Source organism: Microtus pennsylvanicus, chromosome 21 (assembly GCF_037038515.1).
Source record: "Microtus pennsylvanicus isolate mMicPen1 chromosome 21, mMicPen1.hap1, whole genome shotgun sequence".
Classification (NCBI taxonomy): Eukaryota; Metazoa; Chordata; class Mammalia; order Rodentia; family Cricetidae; genus Microtus; species Microtus pennsylvanicus.
In genome coordinates, this window is record NC_134599.1 from 32,137,003 (window position 1) to 32,157,496 (window position 20,494).

Sequence of the window (20,494 nt, forward strand, 5' to 3'; positions counted from 1 at the left end):
TAAACAAACACAAAGCACGTCAATTAATTTAAAACAAAACATAACTGACAATTAGTCACATTGCTCTGAACAAAGAGAGCTGGCAAACTAGTTAATCCAACTTGGTTTATGTCATTTGGTGACAGGTTTGGTGGTTGCTGACTTTAGAAACTTCAGCCTTTATATAAACTCTGGACAGAAGCAGTAATCAGCTATCTGTTCACTGTGCATCTAGACCACAGCATTGTAAACAGGGAAGTTGCCCAACAGGACCTCAGATCTGCTTCCCAGAAACACCTTCACCTCAGCAGTGACAGGGTTAGTGTTCTGCATACATCAGAGTCACGACAGTGAGCAGTAAATGAGCAACCATGTTCAATGGCTTCATTTTCCTCTTCTGTATACTGGGGCACTAAAGGCACTTACTCACCTCATGGGTGGTTGTGTTTAAATGAGCTAATGACAAGTTCAGAACAGGCTAATTCTCTATAACCTAATTCAGTTCCCCATGAGCTCTCTGTTCCATCTAGAGGGAAAGCATCTACACTCGGTGTATCTGTTATAAAGAGTGCACAGACAGAAATGGAGACCAACAAAGAACCACACAAGCAGTGCATGATGAATTTTTACAAACTCTATTTCAGACTAACACGCTATATCCTTCAGGTAAAGCTTTTTACAAGCATCATTGCTATCATTACGGAAGTAAGAGGTTACTAAGAAGATACTTCAGAGCAGAGAAAACAAAGACAACAGAGTCTCTTAGTTAATTCTTTCCTCTAAAGTGTTTCAGATATTGTGACATCGTTCAATAAAGACGAACGCTATTCAAGAAGGCTTTCTGAGGACTTGCAACAGCTCACTATCGTCTCCTTAAACAGAGGTCATTATTTTCATTGCTTCCTTTATACCAACTTTTTTCAAAGGACTAAACTGAACAGCATGTAATAAAACTAAAGTGTCCAAAAGTATGTCTGCGGGTGGTCTTTCCCACGTGGACCCTCAGCCCTAGGTAATCCCAATCTTAGCAGTCAGAATGTGGGTGGTCTTTCCCACGTGGACCCTCAGCCCTAGGTAATCCCAATCTTAGCAGTCAGAATGTGGGTGGTCTTTCTCACGTGGACCCTCAGCCCTAGGTAATCCCAATCTTAGCAGTCAGAATGTGGGTGGTCTTTCCCACGTGGACCCTCAGCCCTAGGTAATCCCAATCTTAGCAGTCAGAATGTGGGTGGTCTTTCCCACGTGGACCCTCAGCCCTAGGTAATCCCAATCTTAGCAGTCAGAATGAGACTCTAAGGACAAGAGTGCTATGTAGACAATTTTTCTTTATTTTATTTCACATTTAATCTCCAAACAAACTTGTGAATTTTTGCCCTTGCAGGAATATAAAAAATCATTGTCAAGTGTTTTTGACATCCTGTCCAATGCTGTGGCACTTACAAGGCAGACAAAGATGAAAACAGGATGTGTGACCTCAGTAGGCTTTCAGTTTAGATCTGCAGAGAAACCTAGCATGACGGGTTATAACGAGAGCTGCACAGCACTCACTATCTTTCAAGAAAGGCCCATCCTCACAAAATTAGACTAGAGTTCATGCTCACATCTCGCACAGGGTGTATGTGGCTAGGTAGACCAAAAGAGAAGAGGATATCCAGACACTTGAATGGATCCAGATCTAACATATGTAAGCTACGTTGGCAGATCCAGATGAATGACTTAGAGGCTTTATACTACACAGCAGTGAAAAACAGGCATGAAGAGGAGGGATGAACCCAGTTCCTGAAGGTGGGATAATGTAAGCAGCAGCTGGACAGAAGCAATCTACTGACACCCTCTCAGTGGATAACCAGACTACAAAGAACTGAGACGACTCAGACCATTCAGAAAATGAGTAACAATAGTAAGAAGCAGAAACGGAACTTTAAAACCTTACATTGTTTATTTGTGTGTACGTATGGGTGCAGGGTGCCTACAGAGGTCAGAGGACAGGCATGGGTCCCAGGGATCAATCTTGGTGAAAGAATTTACACATGGAGCCATTTCACTAGCCCAGAAAATTTCCATTTAGTCTTTAAAGGGAAACCTCAATTGTTTCATTAGAAACCACCAAGTTTCTGAAGTTCAAAGAGTTTCTTTACAGAGTGTATTTTTTAAAAAACAAACTTTAACATAAAAAAATAGATTCTCCCAAGATGTTTTATTATCATTTTTAGCTGAGCCAGAATCTCATTCTACTGTTCAGGCTGGGTTGGAACCCACTACACAGCTGAGGCTGGCCTTGAATCCCTGAAGATCTTTTTGCCTCAGCCTCCCAAGTACTAGGATTACAGCCACGAGCTAACACACAGCTCAGGATATTTAAAAGAAAATTAAGGTAAAAGTGAATAAAAAAAATAAGATACTGATTTTTAATTTTAAAATTAAACATGTCACTATCTTTTAAGTTTAACATATCCTACTTAGACGTTTTATAAAACTCTAAGCAAACTGGCACCTTTTATGGATTTATAGGTCACAAATATACAGGGAAACAGCTACATGCCATGTCTCCAGCATTTAAAGTTTACCATCAGATAAATTAGCAGTCTATAAATCTCTCCTTTTGGTTTGACTTTGCACTATAAAATAGGAGCCCTTAATTCAAACTCTGACTTGAAAACAAAACTATTTCTTATAACCCTGGGGATGTCTACAGTCAGGAGACTCTAATTCCATTTTGGTTACATGGCATGCTTCACATTTAAACCCTAAACAATAATTAATGTTTAAAACCATTCCTTCTTTATTTTAATGATTTCTAACAGAATTTCCTCAAATTGTCCCTCTATATAACTACAACGGTTTTCTGGTGTGCAGACACTGTCTGACCAGGAAGTTTAGCTTTTGCTTTTTTGCAGCTTCTCAACATGAGCCACTTTAACTTTGCCCTTCAGGCCTGAGTTTTCAAAGTTAATCTGGCTTTGTTTCATTGGTATATTAACTAAGCTCTCTGAGGGCAGAGAACCACATATAAGTCTTATTTATGTTCCCACAATATCCATGTAGTAAGACAGTCAATAAATAGGCAACTAAACGACGATGTGTTCACTTCTAAAGTTCTGCAAAGCCTAAGAGTTTTAACTTTCGTGCTGGAGAGATGGCTCAGAGGTTACGAGCACTGGTGTTCTGCCATAGGTCCTGAGGCCAATTTCCGGCAACCACATGGTAGTTCACCACCATCTATAGTAAGATCTGGTGCCCTCTTCTAGCAAGCAGGCATATACGTAGGCAGAATACTATATACATAATAAATAAATAAATCTTTTTGTTTGTTTGTTTTTTGAGACAAGGTTTCTCTGTAGCTTTGGTGTCTGTCATATAACTAGCTCTTGTAGCCCAGGCTGGCCTTGAACTCACAGAGATCCACCTGCCTCTGCCTCCTGAGTGCTGGGATTAAAGGGGTGCATCACCAATGCCCAGCCATAATAAATAAATTTTTTTGTAAAAAAAAGTTATAATTTCCACTCATTATAGTTCAATATACTTATTTGTAATATCTAAAATCTAAATATAAACAAATAAAACAAAAAGGCAATTGCTTTATGACTTATGAATATTAATAAATGTAAATTCCATTTGTAACCCATTACAAAAAATAAATAACAAGAGAGGAAATGCACCAACATGATTAGCATTACGAATCACTCAAGCAACAGCAAAATCTAAAGCAGGCACTTTCTAGTAGTTGGCAATATGTTTGTTCACGTGATTTCTGTGGCAGTAAGGGGTGTGAGATGAAGCAGGTATGAAAATTTACCCAGAAGACTCTCTTTAGAAATATTAGATGAACTCTCCAATGAAATTGATATTCAACATAGAAGCTGTTTTAAAATCAGTATCAGCCATCGCACTGGAAAGAGGTCCAACAAAATATCAAGTAGAAGTCTATCAGCAAAACGTCAGGCTAGAAACCCAGACACATACCAGTGAGTCAGGAAACAGTGAGATAAGGCTGTGTGCACTGCTCACCATTGAAGGGTCTCGACTTACAGCCCTCAAAGCAGCTTTCTCTCTGCCTCTAGGAAAGAAGCACTGTGAAAGAACCTTTCATTGTGCGATTACAGGGCAGGGGGAAGTCAGACCTGCCGCCGGGTGAACAGTTTCTTCTTGAAGAACTGCTTCACAAGAAGTGCTCTACGGGAAGGATTAGATATTAAACTTAAAAAAAAAAGTTATCTTTCATTGCTCTTTCAGCAGAGAAAACTGGCTTGAGTAATGGAGAAGGAGAAAATTTAGCTTAAAGAAAACTTAAATTAGCTGCTCAGAAAAAAGAGAGCACTGTGCCAGGGGAAGCCATGATGGAAAGAAAGGAGAGAACTGGGCTCCTGTCTGAGGGAGGCCAGAGACAACCTTTGTGATCTTTGGACAAGCAGGGCCTTCTGTTTCCTTTATCTAAGAGAGCTGGAGAGCATCACGGGGATGATGTGCCCATGAACCAAGCCCTGGAAACTCAGAACTAAAAACAAGCACCACTTTGCTATCATATAGCAAGACAGGTCACCAAACAGCCTGCTGTAAATCATTTTCATGTGTGTGCTATTTAAGTGGCCACCCTTTAACAAAGGCCATAAAATCAGAGTGATGTCAAAGCACTGGGCAGGAAAGGTGAGAGAGGAGACTAGATGTATCAGCACTACATGTATTAGCTACAGAGGTGAGTCTGGTGTCGTCACATTCATCTGACATAACTCTCAAACTGATGTTTTTGTTACCAGCTACAGCAAATGTAGCTTTGCCAGGGCAACTATGTCCTTGGAGGTATGGATTTACCTTAGGTATGGCCAGGCACCCTGATGTAAACTATGTTCCTCTGTCATTTTCATTTGTCATTCTTAAAAGAATCAAATACATGGGACCATTTTTGACTCACAGAAGCAAGAGTTCAGAACTGGCTGTCTTTCCAGCACGTGGAAGGCCAGCCTGGGCTACATGACAAGTAAATGGGATGAAGAAGAGCTAGCTCGCAATTAAGAGCACTGCTATTCTTGCAAAAGGATCCCAGGGTTCAGTTTCCAGCATCCACATGGTGGCTCAAACCATCTGTAATTCCAGTTCTGAGGATCTGATCTGATGTCTTCTTCTGGCCTCCATGGGCGCTAAGAGCACAACTGATGCCCATCTATATGATAGCATACATTTATAATAAACAAACCTAAAATATTTAAATTAAAAAAAAAACTTTAAAGAAGCAATCTTTTGTGTGTGTGTGTGGGGGGGGGGGCTAAATGTTCCTAATAAGGTGTTTGTTTAAAAGTCAACAAAACCAAGAGTAAAGCTTTCCAGAGACAGTTTCTGATAGCACACAGCAACTATATGTGCCCTGATCCATCATCAAGCCAGTAATGTCTTCTCATACAGCTACATGTGAGCTTATCATGTAAAAAGCACACTGGAAAACTGTGTGGTTTATCCAAATGGAGAGTAATGTTTTTTCTTAATGGGCAGGAGTCTACTTATCCATACAAATAGCTACTGAAGAATTCTTTAGTTTATACAACTATTTATTTGTTAAATCAGTTTCTTTTTTTAAAACACCAAACATCTCTTTTACGTTAGGTCCCAATTTTAACACAGCTGTTCCACATAAATTCATTACAATACAAACTTTTGATGTAATGGAAAGGGTGTTAAGGCAAATAATTTTCATGGGGCACTTTTAAGCCTTTCTCAGTTACAGTAAAAAGCAAAATGTATTTTCTTCAATTTGTCCTTGAAAAGAGAAGCTGACGAGGGAAATAGCACATGCTTATTTCATAACAAGATGGTGGGTTCACCCAGTGAAATGGCTGATCATAACTGGGTTCCTCAGCAAAAATACAGGCATTGGGCCAACTGCGAGTCAGAGTAATGGCTCCAAGTAACTCCAGAACACCAAGGCCTATTTGATCTGGAAGAGACTGAGGAACATGCCGCCCACAATGTGCTGCTCGCCTTTGCCCTGTGCTTTTCCAAGGCCTTCTTGCAACATCACTGGCCCAGCTGTTAGCCAGATGCAAGCACATGAACCAGAGTGTGAGAATAAAAACATTAGCATTATTTCCATGGAGCTAGTCGCATGGTTATTGTAGAAATAACCAGCATTAGCATACTACAGCATTTGTTTTGTTCTTGAATGTTGTAATACCCTACGGGGGGAAATTATCTTTATTTGAAAAAGGTTAAAAATGAAAGTGCATGCTATATATCTTTGCTTGGGAAACTGTGGGAAATGGATTTGTTGAAACCATACGGAAAGGAAGAAGGAATCAATTAAAAACAAAAATCTAATAAATCTACAATATTTCCAAATGAAATGCTTGTGGTGAGCTAGCTTCTTGTAAACACAGCACTAGGTCCCTGAACAGCCCCAGATGCTGAGCTAACTTGTGGTCTAAGGCGAAAGTCTGTCAAACGCATTAAGGACTGCAACTTTAGTACTGAAGGGAGGGCAACAGGAGAGCACGACCAACCAATGTTACATTTCATTCCTTTGAAATTTTTAAGAGACGGGGGCAGGGAGTGTCTTACTAAATAGATAATTTCAGCTAGAATTCAAGTTTACATATGTTAAAAAGAGAAATAAAAAACTATAACAATGTTGGAGTCAAAAGTGAGGCAAATCTATAATTACTGATATAGTTCTTAAAATGCCATTATTTTAAAAATATACTAGGTCTAATACCCTAAAATTACTTTTTCAGTTGGCATCTGTAAAATCTTTAAGGTCCAAACCTGTTTTTAAAAGTTGATCTACAATAACGGCCTCCGCCTTAGCCACAAACAAGCCCTGGTGGAGCGGCCATCCACCTTACCTGCTGCACTGTTAATAACCCACTACAGGATTCTGGGACAGGCCGCATGGGGAGAAGCTGGCAGAGGGTGCCGAGAAGTAGAGCGACTTCCTTCATACTCCTCCAGCAGCACACCAGGACCATCTGAGCAGTGACGTCACATGTTCTTCCTTCTGTGCCTTAAGGAACAAAACAAACACTATTGGAACACTAGCTAGAATTCCTCACATCCCAGCTTTCTTAGGACACACTTACTCATAATTTCTCCAGGAATGATCTGTTTGAACAAACCAATTTGTCATATGTTCTGTTTATTCAGAGAAAACAAAACAAAACATGCTAACATTTGTAAAGAACACGCTATGAGAATGAAGCATGCTAATTTTTTAATTTGTTACTTTCAAATAAACTTAAAATGAAACACAATACTGCCTCAAAACTTAGGACTAATATTTGAATATATTAATAAAACAAACTTTCCATCTCTTTGGCACCCATAAAGTATTACATGGTTGAACATTTAAAAAAAAAGTACTTCTTGTTTACTTTAGTGAGAATGGTTATTTTATCAGTTAAGGAACGGATAAAAATTTTGTTGTTTTGCCTTTGCTTTTTTATATACAGTATCTCCTTATGTAGCTCAGACTTCTCAAACTCACAACCTTCCTTACCTAGCATCCTGAGATCCCGAGTACTAGAATTACAGCCTGGTCTCCAAGAGCTAGTTCTAGGACAGGCTCCAAAATTACAGAGAAACTCTGTCTCCAAAAAACAGAAAAAGAAGTACAGCACGGGCATCTATACTGAGAGAGAGAGAGAGAGAGAGAGAGAGAGAGAGAGAGAGAGAAGGAAGATGGGTGGATGGATAGTAGGTAGGTAGGAAAAGGAAGGAAGGAAGGAAGGAAGGAAGGAAGGAAGGAAGGAAGGAAGGAAGGAAGGAAGGAAGGAAGGAAGGCAGGAAGGCAGGAAGGCAGGAAGGCAGGAAGGCAGGCAGATGGATGAGCGGATGGACAGACAGGTAGATGTAATAGATGGGTGGGTGGATACATAGCAGATACAGATAGAAAAGCAAGAACAAGTGCTCTTAACCACTTAGCTACTTCTCCAGTCCCTAACACAGAACATTTAAGATGTCTTTTTGTGTTTTAATGCACATGGGTGTTTTGCTTTGCCTGCTTGTGTATCACCACATGCATGACTGGTGCCCACAAAGGCCAATAAAAGGGGGGGAAAAAACCACTGGATCCTCTGGAATTAGAGTTACAGACAGTTGTGAGCTAGCATGTAGGTACTAGGATTGCACCCAGACCCTTCAAAAGAACAGACAGGGCTCTTAACTGCTCTCTTTCAAGCCCCAAGACAAAACTTTTAAAATCAAAAGCAAATAATAATTATCTTTCAAAGTATGTTCAAATAACATGGCAAATGAGCTAAATGTCTTCCTACCTAACTTTATTTTATGTGCATTGGTATCAAGGTATCAGATCCCCTGGAACTGGAGTTACAGACAGTTGTGAGCTGCCATGTGGGTGCTGGGAATTGAACCCAGGTCCTCTGGAAGAACTGCCAGTGCTCTTAACCCACTGAGCCATCTCTCTAGCCCCAAATGTCCTCCTACTTATTCTCTTATCCAAGTTCTAGGTGTATTTTATTACTAACATAAAAAAATTCTATTAATGTAAAAAAAGAAGTTAACAAAATTGTTTATTCTATCTTGCTTTTAAAAAGAAAGCTCTCTGCGCTAAAAGAATAAATGCACGTATAAATACACAGTATGGATAGAGTGGCTTATACACAAAATGGGAGCTGGGAAGAACTGGGGAGGATATGGAGCATGGCTTTACACTGTTTTAAATTGACATTTCAGTATTACAGTGAAAACCTATAACTGTCATTTTAAAAATACAAATTGCAAACAGAATTTTTTGCAAGTCGATAACTCCACCTAGTGGAGAACATAGCCACAGGGCAAATCACTAAGAAATTACTTCTTGTGATCACATTCTGCTTGATAATAAGGTTTCCTTTATTTATGCTGACTTAAGAACTCCTGGAGAAGACACCGTGACTGTGCAGCAGGGAGGAGGGGAGGCCGCCCACGCCCAGGCCCATCACCACCATGTGTCCCTGCTCTCCCGGCTGGGCTGTTAAAGAGTTTTATGCTCAAAAGGTTTGTTGTAGCATCGTTTACGTTGAACTAAGACATACCATTTTCTGAGAAAGCTCTTATAAAGTAGTTTCAAAACCTAAATTAAAAAGAAAAATCTTTGTTTTCCAGACATGTTCTGTAAATCCGAACTCTTTTAGAATCTGAACTGGAAAGGGCATTATTCTGGGGTCGGAAAGATGGCTCAGCAGTTAAGAGTCTGGGTTTAAGAATCCACATCTGGCAACTCACAACGGCCTATGAACTTCAGCTCCAGAAGGATCTGACACCTTTGGCCTTCACAGACACCTGCACTTAGGTATGCAAACACACACACACACACACACTTTAAAATAAAACAATTTTTTAAAAAGACGGCCTATATATTTTACATTACTGATATACTTGTGGCCAGTGAACAGTAGTTAAGGTTCACTGGTACAACACTTGCCAGCTTGCCTTACAAAGCTTTGAGTTCAAGCCTCAGAAACACACACACACACAAACAAAACACAACAGCCCACTGATTACAGTATCAAGTATTTCGTGTATCTTACCTTTGCTTTCTGCGAAGCTATCAATATCTGAGACACTGGCACTCAAATCTTCCAAATCAAAGCTACCACGTTCTTTCAGTATCTTGGCTTGGTTGAAGTAAGCATTAGTATCCCGTGGCTGAATCTCATTGAGAATGACTTGCAAGCGGCTTGCTGACTCTGAAGAAAAGATAAGTATGTATGAGCGCCAAGTTCCAGGTCATGCAGATTTCCCTCAACTAACTCAAAGTTGCTGTAGTTTCCAACAGCGACAATCCCTGAGCTCACAGGATGGCCAGTATGAAGTTTCTTATATAGGGTCTTCATGATATTAGAGTGTGTTCTTAAGATATGACATGACAACAATGCAGTTCAAACATCCACCGTTCAAAGACTGTGATCGCTGTTTTCCTTAGAGTTACAGAACTTTATCATGTGAGAGAAGTAAAGTTTAACTTCCTAGCCTACAATATAAGTTACTAAGACTGAAAGATAAAAATATGTGTTGTGGGGGCTGGAGAGATGGCTCAGTGGTTAAGAGCATTGCCTGCTCTTCCAAAGGTCCTGAGTTCAATTCCCAGCAACCACATGGTGGCTCACAACCATCTGTAAAGAGGTCTGGTGCCCTCTTCTGGCCTTCAGGCATACAGACAGAATATTGTATACAAAATAAATAAATATTTTAAAAAATATGTGTTGTGATAGCTTCAAGAAAAATCAACATCACACAATCTTTTATAACATAAGCATAGAAAAATTCCATATTTGGTTTAGAAAAGCAAAAGATCCAGCCTTCTCAACATGATGCACAGTGCCAATGTTTCATTAAGTATCTTTTAGTAAACTACAGGTACTCACTGTGAATCACCAATGCCTAGAACAAACCTGGCTCAATACAGAGGTTCAGGGAATTGGGCCAAATGAATGGGAAGATGGATGGGTAGCTAGAAGTCACCCAAGCTCTAATTTTTAACAAGTACCAACAGGTGCCAGGTGGTGGTGGTGGTGCATGCCTTTAATCCCAGCACTCGGGAGGCAGAGGAAGGTGGATCTCTGTAAGTTGAGGCCAGCCTGGTCTACAAGAGCTAGTTCCAGGACAGGCTCCAAAAGCTACAGAGAAACCTTGTCTCAAAAAACAAAAAATAAAAATAAAAAAAAAATTAAAATACCAACAGGTAACCAATCACATGGAACAAACAGAAACATCTAATAGGAGATATACATGGCATACATCTATTCAGACAAGTGTGGGAAATATAGAGGCTCAAACCTGTGTTCACAGGCATTCAATCAACACATTATGCTCACTGATGCTTCCCTGAAATTCTGCCAAAAAAGCTAATTTTAATAGTCAGGAAAAAATAACACTACCCCCAACTCCCCACCCCAAAAGCCAAGAGAAGAAGAGAAAGAGAAGCAATCAGAACAAAATTTTAGCAATCCTATCTATCTAACTATGGCTCTTTGCAAGGGAGTTCAGCATATATGACCTATAAAATAAGAAAGAAGTATAAAACATATATAATATTTATATAAAATATAAAAAATTCTTTCCCCTCAGGAGCTGGGGGCAGAATTCAGGAAAAGTCTGTGAGATAAGAGTCTGTTGATCTAAGATCAACCTTTTTAAATTTAAAATCTTTTTTATTCTTTTAAAATTTTTTCATTCAGTCAATTTTGATCATATTCTTTCCCCCTCCCAAATCCGTCCAGTTCCTCCCCACCTACTCTTAAATAATAATAACAACAATAAAACCTCTTATGCATAGTCACAAGATCTACCTACATTAAGGAACTGAAACATTCAAGATTGCTCATTTAGAATCTACCAGTATTTGCCTGAGCGAAATATTCAAGATGTACTATCTAAGTAGGAAAACCAAAGTATCAAAATTCGGTATTTAGATTAACATGCGCTGAAGTAATGAACTGTCTTGGTATCACGGATCCTCACTAAATTTCTTCACAAGGCAGGAAAGCACAGGCGCCACTCCTGCACAATATGGTCCATGAAGGAGAGCTCCAGGGGAGAAAAGCGTTAAGAAACAGGTGGATAGAAAGCAGGTGCAAACCACTGCAGGACACGGGAGAGCACTGATGCATCAACATGGGACAGAACAAGAGCTAGACTATGTGCCATTCAAATGATAAATTACATGACTAGAAAAAGTCACTTGAACTTTGTTAGAAGGAAATGGAAGAGGTAAGAATGAAGGGAAATCCACGGGGATCTAAGATAACCTAAGAAAACAGAAAATGACCTGGAGAGGACAAGAGGATGCAGAGAAAAAGGAAAGAGATTTAAGAGGTTGTAAGAGTAAGCCTGAAAGAAAAGAGAAATGCACTGGGTGTGAGAAGGGAGACCGCCGAGCGGTCCTAACCCCTGGTTTGCATGCAGGACATGCCAAGTAGTCCTGACCCCTGGTTTGCATGCAGGACATGCCAAGTAGTCCTGACCCCTGGCGTGCATGCAGATTCATGGTAGGAAAATGAGCAAAGATGCAGAGACTGGGAAGGCAAAAGCAGATAAAAGTTCTTGAGTTCAATTCTGAATAACTATTTCCTTTCATTCATTCCCATCAATTGGTCTTGGTTCATTTCAGATTCCCAGTAAGTGGTCTTCTCTGCCCACTTCGCATATCTGTACTACCTGCTCTGAAAAACAATACTGTAAAACCCAACCTATCTTCTTCATCACCTGGGTCTCTGGAGTTTGGGGTCATTTTATATATACACTGCTTGTAACTCTCTTTTTTCTTTTGTCTTTATATAATTTTATTTAGTAGGCACTGGTTATACAACATGATAGGACTAATGATGAATATAATTTCACAGTATACTCTGATCATATTCTTTACATTGCCCTCCCTTGTCCTCCTCACTCCCACTGATCCCCTTCTTTGTCCCTCTTCTTTTTCTTTCTAACTCAGAGAATAACATTAAGTCTGCCTGTGGGAAGATGGGTGAGTATGCTCACAGGAGCGAAGGCACCTTACCACTCACTGCAGCACTGTGTAAAACTCTCTCCTGCTGGGGGCTGTTTGTAATAGTTAGAAACTGCTGACCTGAGTCAGTGTCCATAGGGATGAGGCCTTCCGGGGAGGAGCTCTGGATGACAGGAGACACCACAGCAGAAAGCCGGTACGACAGCAGCAAAAGCCTCTCCACCACGAGCCTCCACTCACTCACCAACTGCAGGTCACTGCAACAACACAGGAGAGACGTGATATTAAAAGCAAAATACTCACTTTAGAAATGAAATTAACATTAAAAAAGAGCTGCAAGAATTTATGGCTTAAAACTGTGTGGTATATGAAATATTAGGGACTTTAAAATATACATATATGGGTAGATAATTAAATCTAATTTTCAATCTTTTTAAAGCAACATAACATTCATTTCCAAAAACAGACTCCAGTAAAAAGCTAACTGCCAGACACAAGTGTATTTCTTTTTTTGTTTGTTTGTTTATTTATTATGTACAATATTCTGTCTGTATGCCTGAAGGCCAGAAGAGGGCGCCAGACCTCTTTACAGATGGTTGTGAGCCACCATGTGGTTGCTGGGAATTGAACTCAGGACCTTTGGAAGAGCAAGCAATGCTCTTAACCACTGAGCCATCTCTCCAGCCCCCACAAGTGTATTTCTAAAACAAGATATAGCTGTGGGTATTCTTACTGTAGAGGCAACTTCTGAAAAGCTCTTGTTATACAGTGGACTCTTCCATACATTGGAAATGAGGATGCGGCCTGAAGCAAGGAGTCCTCAGCCTGAGATATCTCATCCTCAAGACTTTCCATCAAGCATTTAATAACTAGAAAAAAAGCAAAGAGAAACTGAAATAGCCTCAGTTATACATAGAACACATTTATAATTTATTTATAGAAAAAGAACACACCCATCTCAACTAACTGTTACACTATGGGCAGTGGTTCTCAACCTTTCTAATGCTACAACCCTTTAATACAGCTCCTCACTGTGTGGTGACCCGCAACCATAAAATTATTTCATTGCTAGTTCATAACTGTACTTTTGCTACTGTTATGATCATGATGTAAATATCTGTGTTTTCCAATGGTCCTGGGCTACCCCTGTGAAAAGGTCATCCGACCCCCAAAGGGGTCAAGCCCCAAGGTTGAGAACCATATACTAGAGGTCTGTGAGTACAATGTACAAATGTGCATATGTACAGCTGGAAGACAGGTCAATGCTGGATACCTTCCCCGATCACTCTCCACCTTATTTTCTGAAGAAAGATCTTTCACTAAGCCTATGGCTCACTAATGCAGCAAGGCTGGCTTGCTGGCTGGCCAGCTTCGAGATGCTCCCTGTGTCTGCCTCCCCAGGCTGGAATGACAAATGCACATTGCCACACCTGGCTTTTTCCATAGACACTGACGATCCCAACTCAGATCCTCCCGTGTGCAGAGCAAGCGCTCTACCAACTGAGTCATCCTTCCAGCCCCTAAGTCAGAAGTTTGAATCAAAGATTTCAGGGATATCAGAGCCTGTTAGCAATTTCTAGTTAAGACACTGTTTAAAAAAATGGAATGCAAGCCAGGTGGTGGCACACGCCTTTAATTCCAGGACACAGGAGGCAGGCGGATCTCTGTTAATTCAAGGCCAGTCTGGTCTACAAGAGCTAGTTCCAGGACAGGCCCCAAAGCTATAGAGAAACCACGTTGGGGGGGTGAGGGGGGATAGAATGCGTTCACTTAACCGCCAGTTTAATGATACTCACTCTGAACCAATCCTTTTAGATACCCTCTAGCTGGGTGTCAAACTCCAGGACCATGTAGCATGGACTATTTGGCCAAAAATGATATTTAGTAACAGTGTAATCAAGATACAATTCAGACACCAATCAATTCACACATTTTAAGTGCACAAGTTGAGCAAAGTAAGACGGCTCAGTGACCAGAGCAGCGTCCAACCACACATGACGGCCTGGGCTGGAGCCCCAGGGCCCAAGGGGTGGAAGAAGAGAACTGGCTCCCAAAGGTGTCCTCCGACACTCACACCGTTACACATGCGCACATGCACAAATACAATAAAAATCAAGAGTGTACAAGTCATTTTTTCTCTATACAAACATAAGCACTATTCTAGAACATATTTGCTGTCTGCTGACACATACACAAAACTAAAACAGAAACCTTCACTCAGAAGCAACAGTCACTCCTCTCACGGTAGCTCTACTCTTGCTCTGGACTGACTTATTTTGTCCATACAGATATGCCTATTCTTAGCCAGGTGTGGTGATATATACCTGTCTGTAGTTCTAGAACATGGGAAACTGAGGTAGGGAGATCAGGAGTTCAGGACCAGCCTGGCTACATAGCAAGTTAGAGGTTGGCCTGGGCTATATGAGATCCTGTCTCAAAAAAAACCAAAAAGAAATTTTTTTTTTTTTGCTTATTCTAGACAATCATAAATAGAAAAAAGTAACACGAGACTGGCTTCTCACTTGTCATAAATTTTCAAAGTTCATCAAAGCTGCATCAATAATTCATTCTTTTATATTGCTGGACAGGAGTCCACTACCCACGCATAACACATTTTTACCTACCCAGCAACTGATGTGCACATGGCTTATTTCAACTTTTAGAAAAGTATGAATAATATTTCTATGAACATTCTTGTACAATTGTTTTAATTTCTCTGGATATTTACAGGCTAAATGTTTTTGTGCATACCCTCGACCGCAGCAGTGCATATTCTGTTTTCTCCACAGCCTCAACAACATTTCTAATTTCGGGGTTTCTACTTAGATATCACACTTGGAATGAAGACTTTTCTCTCTGTGATTTTGGTCTGCATTTCCCTCTAAGCTGATGGTGTTGTATTGTTTCCTGTCCTTGCTGTTCACTTGCCTAGCATGCACAAAGTCCTGGGCTCAATGCCTGGTACTGCACTGGGTAAGGCAGGAGGAGCAGAAGCTCAAGCTTACCGTTGACTACAAAGCAAGTTTCAGGCTGACCTAGGCCACAAGAGATCCTATTTAAAAAAGAGAGAGTAGAAAGTGGGGGAGGCTGGAGAATTGGCTCAGTGTTATACAAGCAGGAAGCTCTCAGTTGGAATCACCAGCATGGATATAAAAGTTTGACATGACGGCACACATATGTAACCCCAGTGGAGAGGTAAATTCAGAAACAGGCAGAATCTGCAAGTTCCCTTGCCAGTCAGTCAAGCAGAAATGGCAAGCTCTAGGTTCAATGAAGAGAGTCTGTCTCAAAAATTAAGGTGAGAGCTAGAGATAGCTCAATGTTATCTTGCCATGCAAGCATGTGAGCCTGAGTTCAAATCCAAGAGCTGGGTGTGGTCAGATGCCTACAACCCTAGCACTGTGGAAGACGGACATGAGGATCTTTGGGGCTTGCTGGCCACTAGTGCAGTTCCAGGTTCAGTGGGAAGCAAACACAGAGGGAGAGGACAGGAGAGCAGATCTTCTCCTCTGGCCTCCACCAGTGCAGTTCCAGGTTCAGTGGGAAGCAAACACAGAGGGAGAGGACAGGAGAGCAGATCTTCTCCTCTGGCCTCCACCAGTGCAGTTCCAGGTTCAGTGGGAAGCAAACACAGAGGGAGAGGACAGGAGAGCAGATCTTCTCCTCTGGCCTCCATGTGCATGCACACATGTATGCACACACCGCACATGGACACTCACAAGCAGCATTTAAGTTTTAATGTTTTTAAAAATAACAAAATAAAAAGGTGAAGAAGTGATTGAGGAAAATATCCCAACATCAAAGTAACTGCTCTGTACAGATACAAGGAGATGATTTGTCTGTGGTCACAATGAAAGTAAAATGAAAAAAGAAAAGATGCGTTCTTCAAAATGTTTCCATTAATGCACATTTGTGCATCTAATTATTTAGCATATGTCTTCTGTTTAGCAACAGGTGGGTGTGGTGACACACACCTTTAATCCCAGCACTCGGGAGGCAGAGGCAGATGGATCTCAGTTAGAGGCCAGCCTGGTCTACATGCCTAGTTCCAGGACAGTTAAGGTTGTTAAATAGAGGGAAAAGAGAAAACAGAAGAAATAGGTGTTAAAGAAGAATAAACTATTAATTTGCATAAATGGTACTCATGTTCTTATATGCTGGAAACTTTTAAAAACAAGAAAATATTGAACCATTGGATACTCTAACCAAAAAGAAACTAATATTTGATAAATGACAGTGAAAGATCATTTTCTCAATACAAACCCACTAATGTGTTCCTTTCTAGCACAGCAGCCTTCTCTCCAGCCTCACATGTGAGCAGCCATGCTGACGAGGCAGAAAGGGAGGCTGGCAGGGCATCTTGCCATATCAGCAAGTTCAGCAGGTAGGAGGCAGTCACACAGTCGTATGGCTTTGTGCTGGTGCTGAGCTCCAATGCTGCCTGGAACAGGTCTTGCAGCTTCTCAGGATCCTAGAGCAGAGCACAGTCTCAATCACCATGGCAGAGAGGAACTTAAAGGAACAGTGTATTTAAGTTCATACCCACCATCTGGCTGTGACTCGGTATCACCATTAATGACTATGAACTGCTTTTCTCCATGAACATAGGCTACTTTTCCTACAGTACTCGGTGATGACCATTAATCACTTCAGCGATGAAGACCCTGAATATAATTTCAATTGGGAAACTCAATAGGCAAACAGATACTGCTTTCCTGTGAACTCTGCTAGGCCCCAGGCAGACCACCTTCTATTCAGAGCACAAGTTTCATTAGCTTTGTTTCTCAGTTTACGTCTTATCTGAACACCACATTACTGTTCTTTCCCCTTTTCCCTTTTCATAGAACTGGCTGCTCAAATGACAGAGACAAAGAAAGGCTCCTCATGGTATAACTCCATACAAACTGGAGAAGAAGGGGTCAATCAGACTCAGAAGTCTGGCAGCCAAGCTCCTACACCCGTGCCTTACTTAGACTCCACTCCTCGCTCTGCTAAAGAACACAGAGCAAGGGAAAAGTCCCTGTGACAACTAGGGAAGGACACTGGGTTAACAATGGGAGACATGGACCCCAGGCCCAGTCCCACAGCTGTCAAGCCACATGGTCATCAAACCATTCTGGACATCAGTGTTTAGCTACTTAATATTACTGTGATTCTTTTTGGATTGTTCTATAACTATCTAATGAGAGGAGTTAGAAACTCACTTTTGGATTGATTATTAGTACGCTGACAATGATGTCTAACAATTTCAAAACAGTAGATAGCAAATGTATTGCTTTGCATGTCAGTTTGTTTTTAATCTAAATTATTTTCTACTTGACATTTAATTTTCTATAACCTAAAAAAACTTTTAGTGGTCAAAAAAGTGAAATCTAAATAATCATCAGAAAGTACTAAATAGGTGGCGGGGAAGAGACAGAAATCTTTAATAAATAAATAAATAACAGAAAGTACTAAATAAACATCTAAGTCATCTTTCTACCTAAGAATAAAATCTTAAACTACACTATCTATAAATCAGTAAGAAAATAAACAGTCTTAAAACAGACCACTTAGCCGGGCAGTGGTGGTGACGCCTGTAATCCCAGCACTCAGGGGCAGAGGTACTTGGATTTCTGTGAGTTCAAGGCCAGCCTGGTCTACAAAGTGCGTTCCAAGACAGCTAAGCCTATTACACAGAGAAACCCTGTCTAAAAAAACTTAAAAAAAAAAAAAACTGAGAATACTTTTATCCCATTTAGTGCAAAATATTAATACAAGGAAACCTAAAGATGACTCAGCCTAAAACACCTGAATCAGATCCTGGAACTCATATGGTGGAAAAAGATAAACAACTTCTGCAGGTTGTCCTCTGACCTACCACCACACACACACACACACACACACACACACACATACACACACACCACACACACACACCACACACACACACCACACACACACACCACACCACACACACACACACACCACCACCACACACACACAGACACACTACCACACACACACCACACACACACACACCACCACACACACACACACACTCACACACACAACACACCCACACACACCCACACAGACACACCACACACACAGACACACACACACAGACACACACACACAGACACACACACCACACACACAGACACACACCACACAGACACACAGACACAGACACACACACACACCACACACACACAGACACAGACACACACACACACACAGACACACACCACACACACACACACAGACACAGACACACACACACACAGAGACACACACACACACACACACACAGACACACACACACACACACACACACACACACACACAGACACACACACACACAGACACACACACACACAGACACACACACACAGACACACACACCACACACACAGGCACACACCACACAGACACACAGACACACACACACACAGACACACACACACAGACACACACACCACACACACAGGCACACACCACACAGACACACAGACACAGACACAGACACACACACATACACACACACACACACAGACACACACACACACCACACACACACAGACACAGACACACACACACAGACACACACACACAGACACACACACCACACACACAGGCACACACCACACAGACACACACACAGACACACACACATACACACACACAGACACACACACAGACACACACACACAGACACACACACACACACCGCCCCAGTAGCACACATGCACAAATAAATGTAATTCAAAAATTTAAAATATTAATGTACCATAAATACACAAGATTTGCAGCTCCACAGAAAGATGGGTAGTAAACCAATGAGTAGAAAAGACACATATCAGAAAGACATACCATCAAGGACATGTATTATATACACAGTGTACTCGAGAGGTTCAGCTAGCACTCAAAGAATACTTAAATGTTAACTTATACTGTTCAAAAGAATGACGTACTACATAAAATACAGGACTTTGGAAATACATAGCCAATATTTTAAAATCTTTGTTTAAAGAGGAGGTGGTCGATTCTTTTATTTAAATTACATTTATTTATTTGGGAGTAGTGACCTGAAATGGACTTGCACACTATGGTGCTCAAATGAAAGTCAGAGGACAACTTAAAGAACTGATCCTCTTCCTCTACCAGGGAGAGGTCAGAGACCAAACCCAGATCACAAGGCTGGTGACTGGCACCTTTACCTTCTGAGCCACCTTGCCTGCCTCATTTGAAAATCATAAATGTTTATGACAATGGCCAGATACTATATCTAAAATCCTAACTTAAACCACATGGGGCAGAAATGTCTTAAATACCATGTGTCTCTATGAGTACACGTTTATGGAATTAAAGATGCGGAGGTCATCTCAGGGCCTTCACAGGTATGAAGAACCAGTTCTTCCTACAGTTTACCTTCTTACTTTATATCCTTTCTGTAGGAGGTTCTTCTCTATTTGTGTTGCTTTCATTGGTTGAATAAAGAAGCTGGCTTGGCCTTTTGACAGGGCAGCCCTTAAGTGGGCAGAGTAGACAGAACAGGATGCTGGGAAAAAGGGAAGTGTGATAGACGCCATGATTCTCCTGCCCAAGATGGATGCTGGTTAGACTCATGCTGGTAAGCCACAGTCAAGTGGCGATACACATTAATAGAAATGGGTTAATTAAGACGTGAGAATTAGCCAGTAAGAGGCTAGAGCTAATGGGCCAGGCAGTGTTTAAATGAATACAATTTGTGTGTTGTTATTTCGGGGTATAAGCTAGCCGGGCGGCGGGACACAGCCTGCCACTCCCCTTACAACACCTTTCAAAAGTTATCCGAAAGGAATGAGGCATAGCTAATCTATATGATAGAAAGCTATATGTGATAAACAGTAAGGGAAGCTGTACTAATAAAAGAAAGTCTATTTTTTAACTCTATAGGGCACAAGAGTTTAGCAGAGGATAGCAAAGAACCTTCTGCTCACTAAGGCACCCAGAAGACTACAGATACAGCCAGATCCTGGGCAGCCATTCCTAACCTGGACACAAGTCAGAGCAGTGACACCCTGAGACCCTGTGATGCCATACCAAAGACACAGA

The 20,494-nt window shown here is 41.1% G+C and overlaps 1 protein-coding gene across 1 annotated transcript in view; it reads right to left on the bottom strand.

Moving 5' to 3' along the window:
- Positions 1 to 20,494, bottom strand: part of Thada (THADA armadillo repeat containing) — a 302,624-nt gene that overhangs the window by 253,592 nt on the left and 28,538 nt on the right. The window contains exons 17-21 of the mRNA XM_075955218.1: positions 16,679 to 16,886; positions 13,149 to 13,284; positions 12,536 to 12,672; positions 9,492 to 9,650; positions 6,810 to 6,967 (exon numbers count right to left, since the gene is read on the bottom strand). Of these exons, the coding sequence (XP_075811333.1) occupies positions 6,810 to 6,967; positions 9,492 to 9,650; positions 12,536 to 12,672; positions 13,149 to 13,284; positions 16,679 to 16,886 (798 nt within the window). The remainder of the gene's footprint in view (positions 1 to 6,809; positions 6,968 to 9,491; positions 9,651 to 12,535; positions 12,673 to 13,148; positions 13,285 to 16,678; positions 16,887 to 20,494) is intronic.